Genomic DNA, 17,209 nt, shown 5'->3' on the forward strand with positions numbered 1-17,209 from the left:
ATGACATCCATTCACAAACACATACACATAAATAATAAAAAAAAATCTTAAAACTAGATCTGGTCGCATGTGTTTATAATTCCAGCGCTGGGATGATGGAATCAGGGGGATTACTGAGACTGAATGGAGCCAGCCTAGCCTGACTGAGGAGTAACTCTGTGGGCTCCTCTCTTGCCTCCACATGCGTGTGTTACCCACTCCCCACTCCTCAGACACACATGCACACACATACATACACAAACACAGAGAGGGAGAGAGAGAAAGAATATTTAATGGTAATAAATTTATTTTCATTGGTTTTGGAGAAACTTGTTGCCCATCAACTTCAATATGTTTTCAACAAATAGCAGCTTCATTGAAGTGCCCACGGGACGACCCCGGGGCTGTGACATAGAGGGCTAGGCCATTACAACCTGAGTTGAGTATCCCATTTTTTTTTTTTTTTTGTTTTGTTTTGTTTTTGTGTTTTTGGACAAAATCTACTACAGATTTTTGTCTGAGTAGAAACCTCCTTAACTGGATATAATAGTGTAACAGTTGAGGCCCCCTTTGCCCTTTGTAAAACTTACAAATATTATTTTATTTTGTTTTTGGGGGTACTTTAGGGATTTTGCCAGTTTTAGGGTCCTGGAGGGGAAGTAAGTTACCAGCAATTCTAAAAGAATAAACAGGGAGTGAGAGAGATGACCAAGCCAGTTGGCTACACTGTGAATTTATAACATTGATTTCCCTTGCATGTAGTATTGGCTTTCTATTCCCGGTTCCAAACACAATAACCAAGTTCTGATTCACATTTTCCAAATAATCATCAGGAGCAGGAAGCCAGACTAGTGGGAAATCAGAGCTGCAATCTGTGGCTTTCCTTGGTATTCTCTTAGCCTATCTAGAAAACACTGGGCTCCAAGTGTGGCTCCGAGTCAGTGTTCTTGAGCTCCCCATGCTGGAGAGACCTCGGGTGCTGAGGTGTTTTATGGCCAGCCCCACTGTGGCTTTTGCTGTTGCAAATGTGCTTACTCCACGAATGGGGGCTGGCAGAGTTGCTTTTTAATGATTTCATACATTTTCTTATTTAAGTATATTTTACTGGAAGGAACAACTCGAGAATCTTTTTGGGTGGTAGTTTTGATGGAGTGTGTTGTCTAGGAATTGATTGCGAGCAGTTCTGAAGAATTGCGTATCTCTTACAGTGGGCTTCAGGTCTCCACAGATGGAATTCCTTCTCAGTAGCTCGTAACATGTGACCTTTGCTTCTTATCTTACACTCTGGAGAATTCCAGCTCTAGGATTTATGAGGAAAATAGGGAGGCTGAAGAAAAGTCATTTTATCTTCTGTAGGGCTGGGGACTGAACTCCGGGCTTTGTGCTAAACAAGCGTTTCTACCACCGAGCAACACTGCCAGCTCCAAGGGTTGCCTTTGGTTTAATGGTTTAATGAACTATGTGAAGAGTTAAATAGTAATTATAGATCTGGTATGAGAAAAATAATCCCACCGAATACTTGCCAAGGCCCTAGTTAGTGAGACTAATTTAATTCTACTTGCTCTTACTTCAGAGTGACGGCGTATGAAGATTACAACATGGGATGCTCGGGTTCAAAAGGCAAATTTAGAATGCTCTCTTCCTTACCAGTGGTCTCTGCTTTCACACAGGGGCCTTCAGCCTCGGCACAGTGTTTCTTGTTGTCCTCACGCGCATGTCACTCATTCCTGACTCTGCTTAGTTTAAACACAAGTGACCTGAGCAACCAGTGGACTAGGTTGGTGGGATGTATATACATAGATACTCATATTTTTAAAATAGGCTTATTTTTATTGTTTTTAATGAAGCTTTGTATGTATATCTGCGTGAGTGAATGCCACATATGAGGGTTGATCACAGAGGTCAGAAGGGGGCACTGGATCCCTTGAAAGTTACAGGCCTTGTAGTTGCAGGCCATTGTGACCAGATGTGGGTGCTGGGACCCAAACTCTGAGAGCGGTCCATGCTCTTAAGCCTTGTTCATTGTTCCATTCCCCAGCCCCAACATTTCTTGTATTCTTGTCTCTGCATGCTCTTCTTATATAAGTACTAAGTTCCACCCCTTGGGGTCTGAATCTATGGAGCTGCCTTAGTACCTCCAGCTTTTTCTTCCTTTGCCTGAGGACACTTGCACCTAAATTAAGGACCACATTATTTATTTCACACATGCTGGCTTTTTTCCCAGGCTGCTTTATAGACTTGTAGAAATATGCCCACCCCCATCTATACTTTACAAGATTTATAATTTCTGCTACAGAGTGGACAGAATGATCTCCAGCAAATCACAAGTTGTTAGCTGGTCATAAGTGAAGCTATGATTTTTCTTTCCCCTAGAAATATCTCATACACAAACAGCCGTCATTTTATTATCTACTATCCAAGAGGCAAGTTACAGTTCTGGTAACGGAAGCTTACAAGCACGGGAACCTCGTTTCTTCAGGCAGAACTTCCACATCACTCAGCTTGCTAACTAATCTTTGTGTTGGCTTCTCTACTCTGCAATTTCCTCATCTCTGAAAATGAGAAGTCATGGTTTTGGCCGCTTGCCTTCTGTCGTTCCGTTGGGAAAGTGTACACATGGGGAAAGAGGTGCTGTTACTGCCGACTCTCTGGATCTCTGTGTTTAGGAAGGAACTTTTGGATATCTAACACACTTGTTGGAAATTTCTGCAATTTCTCTTTCCATTAGTTAAGGTATTTTGAGAGAGAGAGAGAGAGAGAGAGAGAGAGAGAGAGAGAGAGAGAGAGTCAGTCTGTCTGTCGGTCTGTCTGTTTGAGATTATGGGAATCAAATCCAGGACCTCGGCCATGATAAGCTAGCACTGTGCTAGTGAGCTCCATTGCCAGCCTATGATTTTCTTCTCTAAAGCATCATTACAGTGTGGGTTCAAGAGAAATTACTGTTGTTTCCAAAGTAGGTAGTCAGGGGAACTTCATTTGTATCTTGTGAAGTCTGGTCTGAACCAGGTGATGACTTAATTTTGTGCTAACATCTTTTTTTAATATATTGAAGATCTTTTCTTCATACCTCTTTTGTTTGGAAAGGGGTGGGATTTCCATTCCAGGGGCAGGAGATCAGTGTCTTTGCATTTTTCATGCAAATCTGTGTTCAATGACAGTAATTCTTGGGCTTGGTTGGTCACGTGGTTTCCTTGTACTTGGTTGGACTGGGTTCTGTATCAGGGGTGTGTTGTTTTTGTTTCATAGAGAATTGTCCAGATCAAAACCCTCGTCTCAGGAACTGGGATCCAGGACAAGATTCTGCAAAACATGTTGTTATAAAGGAGGGAGATATGTTCCGCCTGACCTCCGATGCTACAGTGGATTCTATAGTCATTCAGGATGGAGGTAGGTAACAGTCCCTGTCTGTGGGGGCCCCATGGGTGCTCTGTGATCCTCATATAGAATATCCGTAGTGGATTTTATCCAAAAAAAAGAAAGATAAAAGACAAAGGGATACCCAGTTTTTCTCATTGCTGGCATTAAGCGCTTACAGGAGTGTCTTAAGAGGGTTTATTTTGACTCAGAGCTCCAAAGGGTGCCGTTCACAATGGCAGGGAAGACATGGAGACTTGTGCCTCTTCCTCTAAGGAGCTTGCAGCTGGTCACATCGTGGTGGAAGCCAGGAAACAACTGGGATTGGAACCAGAGGGCCAGTCACCCTCCTGGACCACCCCCAGTGACCCCCATCTGCTAGCTAGAACACAGTTGCAAAGGTTCAAGTAGTGTTGCTCCTTGCAGGACTGCTTGTGTTTGGGGATGCTGAAGACGGATCCAGAAACGTTACCTTGAGGACTCGTTACATCCTGATCCAGGATGGTGGGGCGCTTCATATTGGAGCAGAAAAATGCCGCTATAGATCCAAAGCGACAATTACCTTGTATGGCAAATCAGATGAAGGTGAAAGTATGCCAACATTTGGCAAAAAGTTTATTGGCGTGGAGGCTGGCGGGACACTGGAGTTGCATGGGGCACGGAGGACATCATGGACAATGTTGGCAAGGACTCTGCATTCCTCGGGCTTGCCCTTTGGCTCCTATGCCTTTGAAAAGGACTTTTCCCGGGGCCTTAATGTGAGGGTCATTGATCAAGACACAGCCAGAGTTTTGGAAAATGAGAAGTTTGATACCCACGAGTACCACAATGAGAGCAGGCGACTTCAGGAATTTTTGAGAGCTCAGGATCCCGGTCGGATTGTAGCTATTGCTGTTGGAGATTCAGCAGTCAAGAGCCTGTTACAGGGAACAATCCAGATGATCCAGGACCGGTTGGGGAGTAAGCTGATCCAAGGGCTGGGCTACAGGTAGGTAGACCTTGTTCCTCTCTTCCCAGCCCTGCGGTAGAGTCTGTATCCTGTGAAAGCAGAGAAGGTGGGCAGAAAACCACAGACAGCTGCTGCTGATTTAGCTGGTTGCACAGCCACTCCCAAGGGCCTTTCCTATTGGTGCGTCAGGTTGCCTCTTGTTTGAACCACGGATTTAACTGTTAGATGTGGTACACAGAACATTTTTGGCTTCGGTTTACGAAACCCTCCGTGAATTGTCTCTAGGGCCAGTGGAAAGCACAGGGATGTGGGTCTGAAAAACCCTGGGCAGAGTGAAGATAATTTGCCTCCGAAGAGACTTCCTCTTCCCATTACCGTCTGAGCATAATGGAGCTGAAGTTCCTGGAGCCTAGGCTCATTGAGACCCCTGAGCAGCTGAGAGCTTAGGGCACCAGTCCACCGAAAGCCTGTTATCAAAGCCCTGAGGGGTAGCAGGCACGCTTAGGTTTCTGTTTCTTTCTCTTTTGGAATCTTTTGCGTGCTAATTTGATTGGAATCCTTTACTGTTATTTTGATTCCACTTGCTTCATTCAGGCACAGGAGAGGCAGCCAAAAGCTGGAGAGCTAAGCTAATTATTTGTACAGAAGTTATCTCTACTAATTCTCTAGAAGAGTCTCTACTCATCACCCTGGAATTCCTAATGCTGTCTGGAGGCTGAGGGAAGTAACCGGGTCACCATTTAATTAAAGGAAGGAAGGAAGGAAGAAAGGAGAGAGGGAAGGAGAAAAGGAAGGAATGAAGGAAGAAAGGAAGGAAGGGAGATAACAAAAAAAAAAACAACCCATAGGTAATTCTACTGAATGTTCTTAGGCATGCTGGGAAATGTCAGAAGTGAGAGGGCCTCAAAACTGCATGCGGAAACTTCCTTTGGGCACAGTGTTATCTACAGAAAGCCTCGGAGATAATGTTAGTGAAGGGAAGAGGTCTTTTACCATCTTGAATTGCTTCTTTTTCACTTGTTCTTATGTGATGTCAAAACACAAGACAGAAAACCAACAGCCGAAAGCTAGCATGGGCCATAGGCATGTTCCAGAGGCAGGGGCAGGAATTTGAGCAGAACGGAGGTCTAGACACAGGAGAGCGTGAGCAAAGCCTCCGAGGGTTTCCTCCGAGAACACGAATGGAGAAGTGCTGTAATAGGGATGGGAGGCTTAATGGTGGATCACAAGGCGGTCCTTCTGTAGTCGCCATCCAGGCCAAGAAACACAACATCAGCAGCAGTTCATAGCCCTCCTGCCCCCACTGCTGTGCACCGATCCTTCCTTCCTCTCCGAAGACGGTGTTCTCCTGAACTAGGGAGCGCACCAGGGTTTAGGTTAGTCCTCTTTGGAGCTTCATAGAAATGGTAGCAGACTAAATAGTTTGTGTCTGGCTATTTTTGCTCACCTCATAAGCGCTGTTCAGATTTCAACACATAGGGCGAGTTTTTTTTTCATCATTGTTTGTTTTCTTGAGACAGGGTCTCATTGTGTAGCTCTGGCTGTCCTGGAACTCACTATGTAGACCAGGCTGGTCTCTAACTCACAGCGATTCACCTGCCTCTGCCTCCCAAGTGCTGGGATTAAAGGCGTGTGCCACTGTGCCCAGCTTCCACCACTGTTTATTTTCTATTGAATGAATATATTGCAGTTTATTGTGGATATCAGAATGCCTTTCCAGCTCGGACCTGTTATAAGATATGTTTCTGTAACGGTTCCTTTACCCATCTACTGATGTGCGCATGCACCCATTCCTATAATGTTAGACCAGGAGGAGAAACATACATGTCTGTTGTGTTAGTCAGCTTTCAGTAACCATGACAAAATAAATATTCAAGACCATTAACTTAGGAGGAGAGATTACTCACAATTTGAGAGAGTTCAGTCCATGGTTACTTGGCGCTGTGGCTTTAGGTCTGTGGCAAGGCAGAGAACATCACAGTAAGGGTAAAACTGCTTATCCCATGGTGCCCAGGATAGAAAGTGAGAAGAGGGACCTGGGTTGCCGGAAACCCTGCTGGGCCATGCCCCAGTGATATGTGTGTGTGTGTAGTGTGTGTGGGGATGTGTGTATATATGTGTAGTGTCAGAAGCCCTGCTGGGGCATGCCCCCAATGATCCATGTGTGAGTGTGTGTTGTGTGTGTTTGCAGTGTGTGTGAGTGTGTATGTGTTTGTAGTGTGTGTGTGTGTGTGTGTGTGTGTGTGTAATGCCATAAGCCCTACTGGGGCATGCCCCCAGTGATCCGTGTGTAAATGTGTGTGTATGTGTGTGAGTATGTGTATGTGTGTGTCCACACAGGCATGAAGAAGGTGTCAGATCCCATGGAGCTAGATTGTAAGCTGCTTCCTGTAGTGCAGGTCACTTAGGATTTGTCTTCCAGAAGAACAGCCAGTACTCTTAACTCCTCCACAGCCCTTCGCTGGCCACCCTAAGGCCTCTCTCCCTCTCCCCACCACCTTCTAAAGGACCAGCTGCTCTTTAATAGCTCCACAGGCTGAAAAACAAGCTTTCAACACCTGGGCCTTTTGGGGAACCTTGAAGGTCCAAATCAGAGTTGCAGTTGCTTTGTTTTTCACTCTTTTCTCTTTTGCTCTTTGGGGGGCCGACCACTCAGTTCCCAAATAAGTCACAGACAAAGGCTTACTCTTACTTCTATTTATTTTTTTGGGTTTTTGAGACAGGGTTTCTCTGTAGCTTTGGAGCCTGTCCTAGAACTCACTCTGTAGCTCAGGGTGGTCTCAAATTCACAGAGATCTGCCTGTCTTTGTCTCCCAAGGGCTGGAATTGAAGGTGTGTGCCACCACCGCCTGGCTTATTCTTACTTTTAAATGCCCAGCCTTAGCTTGGCTTTTTCTCTTGCCTGCTTTTCTTAAATTATGTCATCTACCTTTTACCTCTGAGCTTTTAGGTTTATCCTATACACCTTTCTTTACTCCTTGCTCCGTGGCTTGCTGTGTGGCTGTGTGGCTGGCCCCTGATGTCCTCCTCCTTTTCTTTCCCCTTGATCTCTTCTTCCCAGATTTCCCTTCTATTTATTCTTTCTGCCTGTCAGCCCTGCCTAGACTCTCTCCTGCCTCGCTATTGGCCACTCACCTCTTTATTAGACCAGTCAGGTATTTTAGACAGGCAAAGAAACACAGTTTCACAAAATTAAACAAATGTAACATAAAAGAATGCAATGCATCTTTGCATCATTAGACAAATGTTCCACAGCATTTAGAGGTCACTAATATTACACACCACAGAGTACCTGCTGTGCTTCCTGGTGTAGCTGTGGCAGCAGTGGCAGCTTCTGTTCCCCCAGGTCCTCAGTGCTTCTGATCTTGTGTCACCCATGGTAACTGTCTTTTTTTTTAAAATTTATTTTATTTATTAAAGATTTCTGTCTCTTCCCCGCCACCGCCTCCCATTTCCCTTCCCCTCCCCCAATCAAGTCCCCCTCCCTCGTCAGCTCAAAGAGCAATCAGGGTTCCCTGCCCTGTGGGAAGTCCAAGGACCACCCACCTCCATCCAGGTCTAGTAAGGTGAGCGGAGGATAAAAACCAGACTCGCTGAACATAGCGGACAATGAGGACTACTGAGAACCCAAGAACAATGGCAATGGGTTTTTGATCCTACTGCACGTACTGGCTTTGTGGGAGCCTAGGCAGTTTGGATGCTCACCTTACTAGACATGGTAACTGTCTTGACTTTGCTTTTTCCCCTACTGAACTGCCTTATAAATGCCCTTTAACACATCACCACTCCCCTAATGGAGACGTTAGAATGGTGTACACCAGCTTCCTTGGTATTGACATTACCTCCAGTGTACGTAAGCAGGCACGTCTCGAAGACTGGGTGCTACCGCATTGAAATTTCCCACAAGTGGAGGAGGAAGTGGGAGTGTTCTTAAGATAATGTTAGTAGAACAGAACGTTGTTTGGTAGTTGCTGAGGCAGTTCTGGGCAGGAAAGGGAGCCTCTGACATTCTTCCTCTCCTCTCTACTGGGAGATAATAGTTGAGACACTCTTTGTTTGATCCTTTCTGCTGCATCAAGGGATGGAAACAGCTCTGACTGGTTCTCAGCGCCTAATCCTCACAGGGACAGCTGTGGGACGTGGAAGGCTGGAGGCTTGCTTTAGTGAACTTTTTCTTTGAGCGTCTAGCCATCTGTCTGGCGTAGATTACATTTAGTATTTTTCTTCTCAAAGTATGAAGTTCACATTTTTCTTTGTTTTGAACCAGGAGGCTTAAAAAGAGTTTCCTGGCTTTTGTTGCTATATTTTTTTTTTCTTTGACAAACTTTAGACACAAGCTGGGGCAAGTCCATTTTGACATTTTAAAAACACTTTGCTTTCTACAGGTAATCTTTTTTTTTTTTTTTTTAATTGAAATTTGTTGGCTAGCAATTCTGTGGCTTTAAGGATGTTTGGAAACTTTGTACTTAGTGATTCTCAACTGTGCCTAAACGCACAGACATTTAAAAAACTGGTAATGCCTGGGTTGTCTTAGAGCATGTTTTCAAAGAGTAGTACCCAAGACAAAAGAGTGATAATTACTGCTGTAAACTGTGACCTCTAAATTAGAGGTGGATGTGGGTGTGTGGTTAGGCTCTGGACAACGTTTAGTGTCTTCCTCAATTGCTTTCCATTTCATATTTTAAGATAAGACCTTCCTTCCACTGAACCTGGAGTCCATAGATTTGTCAGGAAGCTATAGTGATCTGCCTGTGTCTGCCTCTATATTAGTAGGCTCACCCATGCGTGCCACTGGACCCTGCCTTTTAGAAGGTGCTGGGAATCTGAACTTAGGTTTTTCTGCTTTTCCAGCAGCTTCTCTACTGACCGAGCCCACTCTCTGGACCCTAAGGGTTCTCAGTATGGTTAGGAGCATCATTTGGCATCACTGGGATATTTGTTAGACATGCAGATTCTCTGACCCTCTGACTGTCAGGCTGTGGTGACAGCAGAGTGGGGGCAGCGATCCGATTCAGTGATTCCTTTCTCAGGTTGTTCTACTGCTAAGGCTCGAGAGCCACGGTTCACCTCAGTGTTGAGTTCAGGTACACAGACCCTCAGCATTGACTTTTAAAGCTTTCAGGCCATGAGCTCTATCCCTAGTGATATCATGAAATCAACCAAAGAAAAACAAACAAATTGAGAAGGCAGGTGTGATGGCAGCCCCAGCACTTTGGTCGTGGAGGCAAGAGGGTCTGGAATTTAAGATCATTCTCTCAGTGACATAATTCCGTGCTAGCCTGGGTTACCCAAGACCCTGTCCCCCAAACAAAAACAAGCACCCAACACTGCAGGAGAGCAGGTGGCAGTCTTTTTTTAGGAGACAGCAAGAGATCATATCTAGAATGACACATGCTCGCGTGTGGGTGTCCAGGAAGGAAGTCCGTGATTAACCAATGCCATTGTCATCACTGCTTCACCTGTGACAAAGCTGGAAAAACAAGTTTGTGAAAATCAGGTGAATTTGCCTCTGTGACGTCGGCGGCTTCAGCCAAAGCCTGGAAACTGCAGCCTCCTGGGAAGAGTGGGAAATGAAGTGCAGATGTTGAAGAACAGTCTCCCGCGCTATCCATGTCCGCTCCGGGGCTGGGGTGTTACTCTAACAGATAACCAGATGTGCTTGCTGTCTTCCTTCTAGGCAAGCTTGGGCTTTAGTTGGCATCATCGATGGTGGAAGCTCTTCCTGCAACGAATCTGTGAGGAACTATGAAAACCACAGTACTGGCGGGAAGGCTCTGGCTCAAGGAGAATTTTACACCTTGGAAGGCCAGAAGTTCTCCGTGACAGCCTATAGTGAATGGATTGAAGGTAGGCAGCGGTGGTTTGAACCCTGGGAGACATGGGTAAGCACTGAGACGGATAGTGGTGGGGCATTACTGTGTTCAAACATCTGTCTGTCTTAGCAGATTTTCCTACTAAACTTAGATCTTGTAGACTCAGGAAGTCTGGACTAGCTACTGATCTATTTTAGGTTAGGCAGTCCTCCTTGGACTGTGTTCTGGATCTTGAGTCATAGTGTCTAATTAAGTCGTGTGGTGGTTGATCTTGGTTGGCAGCTTGATGAGTTCTACAGACCCCTGTCCTCTGGGCATGCAGGTGGTTGAGGAAATAGCTTGCAAGGTTTATGGAAGCAGAAAGACTGACCCACTGTGGGTGGCACTATTCCCTGCCCAGGGTTTGTCCCTCTCTTCACTCTGTGGGCGGACATAGTGTGATCCGCTGCTTCAAGCTCCTGCTTCCTTCAGTTCCCCATGTGATGGAGTATCCCCTCCGACTGAGGGAAAAACATCCTTCTTTACATCGCTGTTGTCAGGGTCTTTTGTTACAGCCACACAAGTAATAGAAGTAGTTTCGTTTCTTGGCTTTGACCAACGTAGCCAGTCTGGTTGGTGTACACCGTGATTGAACATGATGATATGCTTAGACTCTTTATGTAGAAGAGCTAGCAAATGCTACCTTTGGCCACCTGCAGAGGGAAAGTCCACACCCTGTTACTTAGTGCCCCACCTCTTGATAATCTTATCTAAATATTTATCTTACGGGCAAATGGAAAATAAAGGAGCAATGCAGTATCAAAATTATTTTAACCATATTGTTTAGAATGTTTTTTTCCAGCTCACAATATTCTAGGATTTTCAATTTTATTTTTATTTATTTTTTTACAGACGTAATTCATGTAACTTTTCTTGTATAAAAACCCTTATGTGGTAGCCACAGCTGGAACCTAGGTCCTCTGAACAGAGACCCTGGTGTGGGTTTTCATAAGATGCTCCTGATAAGAAGACCTAGTGAACACAGTCTCTTTCCAGAGGTCAGGGGTTAGGTAGCTGTAGGTCTTAGAGATGGCATCAAAGGTGGCTTTGGCAAAGTTGCCCAGGTAAAGTGCAGCCCTTGGCCATCATCAGTAGCTTCGTGGGCACTGGAGCAGAGACAATGCTGGTGCCTCTGGGGGGCAGGCATGAGTTGTACCAACACAGAGCCACAGCGGCCTGCCACTTTGCATGGAAGTGTGGGACTTGCCAGTCTTGTTGCTCCGTAGCCTCTCTGCACAGGGACCATAGAAAGCTTGGTCAATATGATGGCTCCTCGGGTGGCAGTGGCGACCACCTTGGAGCACTTAATAATACTAAGACCAGCATGATGACCATTGAAGCCCCCAATAGTGACAAAAGCCTTGAACCTGATCCTCTGGCCAGCCTGAGTCTGCTTCTGCACAGCCATGGCCTTTAGAACCCCATCCTTTAGGAATGCACCAGGAAAAAGTCAGTAATCTCAGATAAACGTTGTATTGTAATCCTTAAAACTTTGTTTTTCTTTAAACAGACTCTCCCTCCATGGCCAGGCTTGTCTGCCACTCATTGTGTAGCCCAGGCTGCTGTGATTTGTTCAACTAAAGCTTAGCACTGGGGATTTAGGGGCTGTCTGATTTTTGAGATTTCTTTAATTTACCCATTTGCTTCAGGTTTTTTTTTTTCCACATTAGTTGTGGATTGGCTCCTGCCTGTCTCTCTTTTTTATAATCCCTGCCTTTTCTAAGCAAGTGTGATATGAAATTAATGTGAGCTGAGCAAAATTAATAGATGCTTATTGTATCTGCAGTTACCCAGGTTTGCTCATCAGTGAACCAAGCCAAGTTTTCATTAATTTGGACAGTTGTTGATAGAATGCCCGGGATCCCATCCTGGTTCTCTTGCTTCCTTTTGATCATTGACACGGGATTCACTTCCTAAACCTCAGTCTTCTCATTTGAAGAATGAGGATGAGAAGAGAAACACAGGATAAGGATGCCGTATGTATCACACGTGAAGTTTTAACATAGTACATGTAGGCACTGAATACATGCTGACGCTGCCACAGATATGACTTGGGTCATAATAAAATCCTTTGTATGATTGTCATTAAACACACTGTTCTGCTTTAAAGCAAATAAATTGGGGGTGGGGAGGGAGCGGCTAGAGAGATGGCTCAGTGGTTAAAAGAACTGTGTTCTTCCAGAAGACCCATGCGCAGTTCCTGGCTCCCACATGGCAATTTACTACTGTCTGTAAAGCCAGTTCCAGAGAATCTGACATGCTCTCTTCTGGCCCATGTAGACACGGCATGCATGTGGTACACAGACATACATGCCGTCAAAATATTCATACACATAAAATAAAAATAAATAGAAATAAAATGTTTAAAAAAATTAAATAAATGGACTCTCTGACATGTGACAAGAACTCTTCACATACTGCTTCTGAGCCACGTGGGTTTAAGAGCAGAAGTGGTACCTACGCTGGGTGGAGAAGCTGGACCCAGCCCTGCTCTCGGCCTCCAGAGTGCCTCAGGCCCAGGTGTTAAACACCAGCCCTAGCTGGAGTTTGGTCCTCTGTGTGTGTGCAATAGCTCAGTCTACAGGAAAGTTCCAGGCTGGAGACGACTACAACAGGGGTAGACTCAGCTCTTCCTGTGTAGGGACCTTAATTTCCACGTCACGTTGGCTGCTCGTTTCTAGAAGTGGGAACTCCTGCCTTCTGCCATGGGCTGACTTCCTCAGTGACTCCTGCTTTCTGGAAGGGGTGGAAATTCTCCATAGGAAGCAGGAGACTAAACTCTCTTCCTTTTAGACGTTAATGAGGAGTGCCAGGTGGAGATTGTTGTGGGCAGGGCTTTTTCCTCAGCCTGGAAAAAGTGAGAGATTATCAAACACTGAAGTGTTCCCAAGTCCTTTCTGACTTTTATTTTTTTAAAAAGAGAAATAAATTCTAATGACTTTTCAAATCAAAAGTTATTTATTTAGTATAGTATCTTGGACAAAACATGGAATTGTTTTTCTCTGCTGTGTAGTACTCCATTGTGTAAATGTACCACATTTTCCTTATCTGTTTTTCAGTCGAGGGGCATTTAGGTTGTTTCCAGGTTCTGGCTGGGACAAACAATGCTGCTATGATCATAGTTGAGCACATGTCCTTGTGGTTCGATTGAGCATCCTTTGGGTATGTACCCAAAAGTGGTACTGCTGGTCCTTAGGTACATTGGACAACACTTCTCCTGATGCCTGTTTGTTTGTGTAGGAATCTCTCTCTCGGGTTTCCGGGTGGAGATTGTAGATGGAGTGAAGCTTCACCTGCTGGACGATGTCAGCAGCTGGGAAGCCGGAGACCGAATCGTGGTTGCCAGCACCGACTATTCCATGTACCAAGCAGAGGAGTTCACTCTTCTCCCGTGTTCCGAGTGCAGCCGTTTTCAGGTCAAAGTTAAAGGTACCGGCTTGACTTTGGAAACACACTCTTTCCGTGGTCTTTGATTCCTGCTCAAGGGGTTAGGGGTAAGCCCACCGAACACGAGATTCCAGAGGGTGGCACACAGAAAGCTGCCTTTGCAGGCAGTGTTCCCACCACGGGTGTGATGAGCAGATGATTGGTGCTCCTCTGTCTCCCTTTCCTTATTAAAGGTTAGGATGAGCACTGGGCAGACTGGTGTTCTGAAGTCCATCCTGGTTTCTTACTATCTATTTTGCTGTCAGATATTAGTAAACCTGACTAACAAGGAATTAATTCTTCCTTCCTTCCTTCCTTCCTTCCTTCCTTCCTTCCTTCCTTCCTTCCTTCCTTCCTTCCTTCCTTCCTTCCTTCCTTCCTTCCTTCCTTCCTTTCTTGACAGGGTTTCTCTGTGTACACCTGGCTGCCAAAAAGACTAGGACTGTTGCTTTGTAGACCAGATTGGCCTCTAACTCACAGAGAATCTCCTGCCTCTGACTCTCGAACGCCAGGATTAAAGGTGTGTACTATCACTACCTGGCGTTAATATCAGCTTGTCTTAAGTAAAGAAAGTATTCTTTGAATTCCTACTTGCTTGACTAAAAAAGAAAAGAGATTATTAGTCATATTTAAAATAGAACCAGATGAGATAATTTGATGAGACTTTCCTCTCCTGCTGTGGTTGTGAGTAGTACTGGTTTTGGAAGAGAGCAGATTACGAGGTGCACTGTGAGCTGTGAGCACCAAGAACGGCTGCCGTGTGCCAGGCCCTCATCCCCACTCCTGCCTCTGCCCGCTGGTCCCGCCCAAAGGCCCTTGGTCCGCGTTTCCCTTCTGGGTTTTAGCACGCTGTTTCCTTCCATTGCTTTCTTATCTCTGTACTCACGACTTTACCATGACGCCACAGAGCAAACGCTACAGACACCCATAAGAAGTACATGCTTGTTTTTGAGTAAAGAACGTTGAAGTATGAAACTTTGTGCGTTAGAAAAAAGAGTAAGTAGAATGTTAAGTAGAATTCTTCTTTGTGCTTTAGAAAAAAGAGTAAGTAGAATGTTAAGTAGAATTCTTAGTTTAGAGTTGGCATTTTTTCCCCTTTATGTTTTATTCAGTTTTTCCCTTTTTTGATAACATCAGGCACACAGAAATAAAAAAGGAAACTCCCATGTTACAGTGATACTATCCATCATTACTATCTGGGGAAAGTCCCACACTCCTTCCTGAGTTTAATAGAAAAACATCAGAGAGAGAAAGTAAACTTCTTTGGAATTGCTTATCAACTTCTGGGAAAGGTAGCTATTTCAAAGACAGCAGGAGAAAAAAAGTGTGTGGGGGGGAGGCTGGCTAGTGTGCAGATGCTGGCTCACAGTGTGAGATGGGAGCACAGTGTGACATCCCATAATAAGAGCTGCAAACGCCTTTATTCCTCAGATTCCCTGGCATTTGGTTCTTCCTGTAGTCATCAGGTGGCTAGACCTAGGGAGAAGGTGTTAGGCCAGTCCCATGCCTTTAGTGCTAACCACGGCAGGACTGAGCTAGAGATGGTGAAGCCAGCTCTCTGGCCCTTGCCTGGGGCTGAGGGCAGCAGCAGGCGCTCCGGCTTTGGGCGGGCAGTGGATTGACAGTCTGTAAGATCCCTGCCTCTGGGAGTCTGTCATCTTGAGGTGTTGGATAATGTGTTGAGATTGTCAGATGAGGGAGAATGCTTTTCTGGATGGCTTCTCATCTTCTTTTCTTTGTTCTGACATTTTCCTTCCTTCTTCTGTATCACCAGAGACCCCGCAGTTCCTGCATGTCGGTGAGATCATAGACGGGATAGACATGAGAGCTGAGGTTGGAATTCTCACCCGGAACGTTGTGATCCAAGGAGAAATGGAGGCCTCCTGCTATGCCGAGAATCAGTGCCAGTTCTTCGATTATGACACCTTTGGAGGACATGTGATGGTGGGCCAAAGGATTTGATGGCTTCTGTGATGCCTAGTAGCTAAGTACTGAGACATGTTTAAGTTGCTAAGGAACTTTTGAGTGGTGGAATTAGGTAGGGTGTGTATATATGTGTTGTGTGGGTGTTATTCATATATATGGATATTGAAAAGACATTATAATTTTTTTATTATTTTATTTTTTGTTTTTTCAAGACAGGGTTTCTCTGTAGCTTTGGAGCCTGTCCTGGAACTAGCTCTTGTAGAGCAGGCTGGCCTCGAACTCAGAGAGATCCGCCTGCCTCTGCCTCCCGAGTGCTGGGGTTAAAGGCATGTGCCACCACCGCCCCGCTGTAATTCTTTTTTAAATATTAGAAAATGTTTAAAAACAAAACCTAATGAAACTAAAAGAGAGCAAGGTGTGGTTGCATACACCTGTAATCCCAGAACTTGAGAAGCTGAATCAGGAACATCAAGGAGTTCAAGGCTAGCTTTGGCTAATGTACTGGGCTGTGTAAGACCCTGACTTAAACACATACACACACACACACACACGCACACACACACACACACACACAAAGAACTTTGTGCCTTTAGGTAGCCTGGGCTGTAGTTCATCCATTAAGAATTATTCTATGAAGAATTGTTAACTTTAGACATCATGAATAACACAGTCTCACAGAGAACACCATGGTGACCTTGGTATCCATGTCCACAATTTCTCAGAATCTCCTGGCTTCTGAAAAAGCTGATATTACCAAGGGGTTGACAGTACTAATGTGCACAATCAAACTCTGGTTCTATAAAAATTACTGTGTGCAGATTTTTATTCTGGAGAAAAACAAGCCGTTACCTTATGGCAGACGGTATTCTGTGTGGCCAGTTTTGGGGTCTGATCCACATCTGGCTACGAGTGTCTGAGCTCTCTTTCTGGGTCTGGTGGCCTTTGATTATTAGCTCTGCTTCTGAATCTCTGGCTTCAGAAATGCTGGTGCAGCCTTACTGCTTTATTTTCAATGATGTGGTTGAGAAACCCAGGGCTTGAAGATATTGAGAGTATTCCAGCTCTGCATCACAGGGGAGATTTCCCCATAGGGGAAAGAGAGCTTTTCCAACTAAACACTGGTAGGGAGTTAGAAATAAGTAGCTATGCAGTAGATAAGAAGCTGTGGTGGAGGAGAGAGAGATGAAAGGGAATAAGACTCTGAATGACCCACAGAGACAGCCTCTGATCTGATTTAATTACCTTGGCGTCAAGATGAAAAGCAGTGTGCACTTAGTGGTCGCCGTAGAGCACAGTTAGAATTTTGATCTTTTTCTCGTCTGTGGTTATGGGGGTGAAGTGCATCTTCAGGTTCTGACCTCTTTAGTTTAGCCGTGGCTTTATCATGTGTAGCCTTACTGACGCTGTTGAGTCTTACATGCATTTGAACAAAATACGCAGGTAGGTACAGTGGTGCGCACCTGTCATCCCAGGGCTTGCGAGGCTGAGGGAGGAGGATTCCTCTAAAGGTGATGATGAGCTACCAGCCAGGCCAGCCAGGGCTACATAGCAATGCCTGAGGAATAAAACAAACCCAGCCCCACCCTACAACTCCCTGTCCTACCCTGCCTTACCCTCATCCCCAGAAAGCAGTGTGTGATTTTCCTTGTTTCATTTTTCCTTATTTCTGATTAGAAGTCAGTCCCATGGCTCTTTGAAACATGAGTCTGCACAAAGAAGCATT

The 17,209-nt window shown here is 45.1% G+C and overlaps 1 protein-coding gene across 3 annotated transcripts in view; it reads left to right on the top strand.

Annotated features, from left to right (window-relative positions):
* Cemip2 (cell migration inducing hyaluronidase 2) overlaps window positions 1-17,209 on the top strand; it is a 78,087-nt gene that overhangs the window by 15,547 nt on the left and 45,331 nt on the right. For all 3 annotated transcript variants that reach the window (XM_050158454.1, XM_050158449.1, XM_050158445.1), the window contains 5 exons: window positions 3,226-3,366; window positions 3,760-4,321; window positions 9,960-10,129; window positions 13,375-13,563; window positions 15,335-15,504. In XM_050158454.1, the coding sequence (XP_050014411.1) occupies window positions 3,226-3,366; window positions 3,760-4,321; window positions 9,960-10,129; window positions 13,375-13,563; window positions 15,335-15,504 (1,232 nt within the window). The remainder of the gene's footprint in view (window positions 1-3,225; window positions 3,367-3,759; window positions 4,322-9,959; window positions 10,130-13,374; window positions 13,564-15,334; window positions 15,505-17,209) is intronic.

Source organism: Alexandromys fortis, unplaced genomic scaffold (assembly GCF_014885135.2).
Source record: "Alexandromys fortis isolate MF-2015 unplaced genomic scaffold, M_Fortis_MF-2015_v1.1 scaffold_10, whole genome shotgun sequence".
NCBI classification, from domain to species: domain Eukaryota; kingdom Metazoa; phylum Chordata; class Mammalia; order Rodentia; family Cricetidae; genus Alexandromys; species Alexandromys fortis.